General features: G+C 39.7%; 1 protein-coding gene across 1 annotated transcript in view; it reads left to right on the top strand.

The window, feature by feature from the left end:
• Positions 1–6,031, top strand: part of LOC107656283 (coiled-coil domain-containing protein 136-like) — a 28,370-nt gene continuing 22,339 nt past the window's right edge. Inside the window, 2 exon segments of the mRNA XM_016444043.1 lie at positions 1–134; positions 412–653. Coding sequence (XP_016299529.1) covers positions 599–653 — 55 coding nt within the window. The 5' untranslated portion in view covers positions 1–134; positions 412–598.

Genomic DNA, 6,031 nt, shown 5'->3' with positions numbered 1-6,031 from the left:
AGCGAGAGAGCGAGGGGGAAGGAAGGAGGGAAGGGAGGCGAGAGGAGGGCGCGCAGTAAACGACACATAATGCACAGCGAGTAACGGGAATGTAAGCTGTCAGTGTCCTGAGCTGCACACAGATCTCATTAAAGGTAAGCAGAGCAATGCTTTATGTGTGTTTGAGACTTTCAGAATGATTATGTTGCTGAAATACCCTTGATGCTGTGCAGGGTTTCAAGCTTTGTTTTGTAAGGAGGAGACAATAAGAAACAGAGAGGAGAGAAGAGAGGGAGAGAACTGCACAGTTGTTCAGGAAGAGCAGTAAATCATCTATAAGCAGTTTAGACGGTGATTTCTGAAGTTGTTTAGAGGGATATTGAACTGATCTGTTTGTGTGTGTGTGTGTGTGTGTGTGTGTGTGTGTTTCAGGATGTATCGACCGTCGCAGCACAGTGTGTGTGGAGCCTGACATTCCTCGCAGGGCTGTGTGTGAGTGTCCCTCCTGTTTTCTGACCATTATCACTGCGCCTGCTTCATTGGCGAGCGTGTGTTTGGACATCTAACCCCCCTCCGACCCCCCACCCCCCACTTCCTGAGGCCTGTCGCCACGACAACCATGGACTGCGGATTGCGTCTGCCACCCGTCATTGAGGAGGTCTTGGATCCTGCAGGTGTGTGTGTGTGTGTGTGATGTATCTACAGGTGTTCATTTGTGCAACGATGCATGGAAATAATTATTGTTTTCTCTCCCCCTACATGCATCTGCATTGTTCTCTGGTCTGTCATGAGGCAGAATGTTGTTTGGAAGGATGAAACAGTCTCGCTGTCTTTGTCTGATGTTAGAGATAGAGAGAGCAGTATCAGTGTCAGTCAAAGGAAAGGTTATATGTGTAACTTGGTGAAACAAATATGAATGGGTAAACAACAAACATCAAAACCTCTGAAACTGATATTATGATGTGATGGTGGTTTTCTGTTTACAAGTCATGGAATGCAACTGCTGGTAAAATTGTGTTAGATGATATGATTTATTTTCAGATAATATGTCTTGAGTTAAGTTTATTTTTCTTAAGTCTTTGGCAAATTGTTATTTTATTTAAATAAAATGTAGTTAATCTTTATGTTTAAGACAACAACAACAACAACAACAAACAATATTTGATTATTATTAAATAATAATAATAATAATAATAATTTGCCAATGGGGTAAAAAAAACCTGAGAAACAAAATTCTTAGCCTGTTTTAATGGTCTTTTTTGAAGAATTTTTAGGTGTTTTATTAGTTTGTTTTTAGTTTTAATGGAAAAACATGGACACAGTTTTTTTTTAAAAAGCATATAATAATAATAATAATTTACCTATGTGGATTATTATTATTAACTCATAAAATGTAATTGCAAATATAACAATAATAACATTTTCTTATACTTTTTGGGGGAATCATCTATCAAATAAATTAGTTGCCTCTGCATATTAAAAGATGGGGAAAGTATTAAAAAAATAATAATAGTTTCATCTTTAAGTTACTTAAAATTACTTACCCTCCACCGTAGCTCTCAATTCTCATTTGTGCTTACACATATTCAAACTTTCCAAACTTGCCAAATTTTGACACCATTGATTCTCATGCTTCTAATAACTAATCTTGTCAACCAACCAAGTTTTGTGTGCTGTGGTCTGCTTGTGTGTGCCTGCTAGTAAATTAAGGCTGTTTTGTTTTCACATGCTGTATATTTACATGTAAATGGAGTAGCTTTGTTACCATAGATGGAGAGGCTTTGAAGATGTGCAGCAAGGGATTATGGGAAACCAAACACTGGCTTTCTGATATGTTGCATGCTCACTAGGGTGTTGTTATGAAACTATTGTATTTTGAGTGTCTGGGCACATACATTTATAGGCACACTGTAATGCTGTAGATTTCTCCTTGGAAAGGCTTTTATGTCTTAAATAGCTGTTGTCTGAGGACTAGAGGGATTGTTTTAAATTGTGCCTCTGATCAAAAGCAGCGACGTATGTGATCTTCAAAGCTTCAGTCCCACCTTCTCTATCTCCATTGCTCTTTTCCCAAAGAACCTTGTCTCCTGCGACAAGACGCACAAGGATTGTTTTACTTGATCTTATATGGTATTACTGCAGTAAATTGTGAGAAATGTTTCTGTAGGTGGACCTGAGATGGAGAGATGGATTGAAGGAGGTTTGGGGAACGAGAGAGAGGATCGTTTTAACAGCATTTCCACATCACACTCCTTATTTGCAGTGCTTCCATGACAATTCCCTCTAAATGCCCTGCTGATTTAGCCAGCAGTGATGGTGCTGCCTGCCTCTCCTCCATCCACCAGACGCCCACATGTTCCACATTATTCGAGTGCCACTTGCATTCCCTGTCCGCCCTCGGATGATGAAAACACATGTTCTTTCTCTCACCGCCCACATTCTGGGTGCCATAGCAGTTACAAAGTTTAGGTCCAGTCGAACCCCAAAACTTTCTAGAGGCCCTTTCTAAGTTCATGCCTGTTTGAGTCTTTGTCCATGCGAGTTGTCCTAGAAAACTGAGTACCAACGTCAAGAGATTGAATGCTAAGAATTTGTATGTAGTCTGTTTTCTTTTTTTCTTTTCACGCTGATAGAAAAGTCGGTTGTCGACTTGTCCCTCAGTTTGTGCACTTACAATGGAAGTCAATGGTGCCTTGCAACAGGAATGTTAAAAAAAACAATACACACATATAATGTTTGAGTTTATGCTTATTAACATTGTCTGTCCAAATTTTATCCAAATTTTATACTCTTGTCATTGTCAAGCCATTTAAAGGTGTAGTTCACCCAAAAATAAAAATCACCCTCACTCCCTCCAATATGATTGAGATTGTTTTTTCATCAGAACAGATTTGGAGAAATGTAGAATTACACCACTTGCTCACCAATGGATCCTCTGCAGTGAATGGGTGCCGTCAGAATGAGAGTTCAAACAGCTGATAAAAACATCACAATAATCCACATGACTCCAGTCCATTAATTAATAAACAAATCCATCATTAAGCTTCAAACCATTGCTTCAGCCTAAAGCCCTTTATCCAAAATATTTCTTTTTTTATAGTTGTTTCGTTTGATTTAGGAGAGAAATATGCATATATCAAGCACCATTTAAATCGAAAACAGTTCTTAAACATTGTGATGTTTTTATCAGCTGTTTGGGTGACGGCACCCATTCACTGCAGAGGATCCATTGGTGAACAAGTGATGTAATTCTAAATTTCTCCAAATCTGTTCTGATGAAGAAACAAACTCAATCTACATCTTAGATGGCATGAGGGTGAGAACATTTTTAAGAACATTTTAATTTTTGGGTGAACTATTCCTTTAATCTGTTGCTTGCACATAAAATGCAGAGAGATACCAGAAAGGGATTGCTTACACATCATCCACATAGAACAGTAATTTAAAAAAATGAGATTTTGGACAACTTTGCTGCTCTAAAACATGTTTTACAAACATACAAGCTTCAAATTATGTCTTAGAAATGCCTTGCGTCAAAGACTTTTCTTCAAGTGCACTTATACTATACACTTTTTGTTTGTTTGGACAAGCTGAAGGATCTATTGAAGTTATTTCCTGTTGTAATCGACAGCATGCCACAAATGCTTTTTTATGAACCCAGAACGTTCTTTAGTTCTTGTTTATATGTTGCGGAGGTTTACATACGTTGACCTCTGAACTCCGACTGACTCAAAGAAGGCATACTGCAGCTTTCCTTCCTCCAAATCTTCCTCTCCTCCTTCCTGTGGGTTTCCTCCCTCTGTCACTCGCTGACCCAATCTCAGATGTGAGGACTGGAGTGGCTCTTTAGAACGTTCCAGAAGAGCTGACGGCAGGAATCTCAAGGGCAGTTCAAGTGAGATCACGCTCGGTTAGCAAGAGAAGTTATATGCAGAGAGAGATAGTGTGTACGCGCCGCACGTCTAAGTGAAGGCCCACACACAGAAAAAACTTTCTCATGAGTGAGAGCTCAAGAAGTCCACCGAGAGCGTGAGAGATCCAACTCACTTTTCTTTCCCCCTTCTGCTTCGTGATGTGAGTTCTGTGTGCTTTTTCTCAAAACATTAAATCAGAACATGACCCAGTTTACTTCTCTAATTCATCAGTGCACAATGTTCTAAAGGAAATAAAGGCTGTTCTTCATAATCTTTCAATAAAACTTTCTCCACCTCTGAAATTACTTTTCTGATGATGTAACCCAGATGGCATAGATGGGGAAAAATATTATTAATTAACCCACTAGACTTTGACAAAAACTCACTGGCATTGTGCTAGGTTGTTGTGAGTAGTTGCGAGGACATTGCTATATGTTGCTTAGGTGATTTGAGTGGTTTACAGTGTGGCTACTAGGCTGTTTTAGGTGGTTGCTGACTGTTCCGTGTTCCACCTTTTCATTCAGGTTTTTAAAGGTGCAGTATGTAATATTGACAGCCAGTGGTTTAAATGGGTACTGCTGTCTAAATTCGTAATAATTTAGAGAGTTGTTTCTCCTGCCCCTCCTACTCAGACTCGATGTTTACGCGGGTTGCCAGATTGAGGACACGCAACAGGAATGAGCGCAATTGACAGTGGAAGGTGACAGGTGAGGAGCCTTACACTGTAAGCTGCTGAGTTGATTTATCAGAGTTTGAATATGTTTCTGGTCATAGAGCTTTTTAGATGGATGCCAAGGCTTTTTAGGTCAGGTAGAATCTGCGATCTCTGACTCAGTTTGCTGGCTTCCATGGCTATAATACGCTGTGTTTTCCACCAGCTGGCAACCCTGGATGTCAAAATACTGTTGGGTAAATTGGCAGTGGGCGGAATCACACAGACCAAAAAAAAACAGACATTCTGACACGCAAAGCATATTTCAAAGTAGAATAACTGGCTGTAGTGTTGTTTTTCATCTGCAACCATGTTATGGTACAGTCAAAAATTACATAGGGCACCTTTAATGTATTGCAAATACCATTACCATGTAAAAGTATTATAATTGTTCATTCTTGTTCTAATGTATAGCGTTTATAATGTTCTGTGAAAGATTGGTTTGGTGTTTTAAAAAAAAAAAATGTTTTACCTTATATAACTCGGATGACGAGGTTGTGTATGTAGTTTTTGTGCATGTAAAGTGCAAAATGATACCAGTAGGAGTTATTGGGGCTTGGGCAGGGGGCTGTAACCATGGCAACAAGGCGATAGCGCGTGAACTCCTGCAAACTTGAACGTCATGCAGCTCCTCCTTTTGCGTCTATGAGAGTGAGAAACCAACAATCTCGTTTTCTGGTGCTGCTTTCTCCTCTCCGTCTCCCTTTTTCCTGCGTCCCACTTCTGCCTCCCCTCTCTGTCTCTTTCTCTTTCCCTTTGTCTTTCTCTTCTCTCATTCTACCTTTCTTCCTTACCAAGCCAGGATGGAGTCGACGTGAATAATTCATGCCTCTCCTCACTGCGCCAGAAATGTGACACGGGCACACACACATTTAAAGCACTCTAATGCTTCTGGGACCCGGTGATATCTCACTTAAACACAACTCTCACCCTTTTCATGCCACATTTATGCAGTCTTCTATTCAAATCTTTTATTCTGGCTTCATGGTGTTATGACACATTTATTCTCTTGTTCTTTAAGAAAAAGTGTTTGATTTGATTTCCCTCTTGTGTCTATATAGAAATGAATCCGAATGAAGGACACAGTCAGTGTGACTTCTTTGTACGTGAGGATTGTCTTACAGATGTCTGCATGTGTGTGTAATGGTCAATGACGTGTGTCTGTAAGGGTTTCGGACTGGGCGGCTCTACCACACACTACCAAAAGCTCAGATATCGTGCAAACAGGACCAACAGAGATAAAGGATAGATTTGGTTTGTTCTAAATGTTTTATGTGTTTTTGTTCAGGACTAGGGAGCCTCTGGGGAGGCTATTAAAATGAAACATTTAGGAACAAATAACCAAATAAAATACAGAATCGTTTGGTAAAGATGGTTGTTCAGTGTTTTATGTAGTTGAGTTCACAGCTTTTTATACTACAGCACT

This window comes from Sinocyclocheilus anshuiensis, unplaced genomic scaffold, assembly GCF_001515605.1.
Source record: "Sinocyclocheilus anshuiensis isolate Anshui unplaced genomic scaffold, SAMN03320099.WGS_v1.1 scaffold183, whole genome shotgun sequence".
Classification (NCBI taxonomy): domain Eukaryota; kingdom Metazoa; phylum Chordata; class Actinopteri; order Cypriniformes; family Cyprinidae; genus Sinocyclocheilus; species Sinocyclocheilus anshuiensis.
The sequence above is the reverse complement of the archived record's forward strand: the minus strand, read 5'-3'. Positions and strand labels throughout refer to the sequence as shown.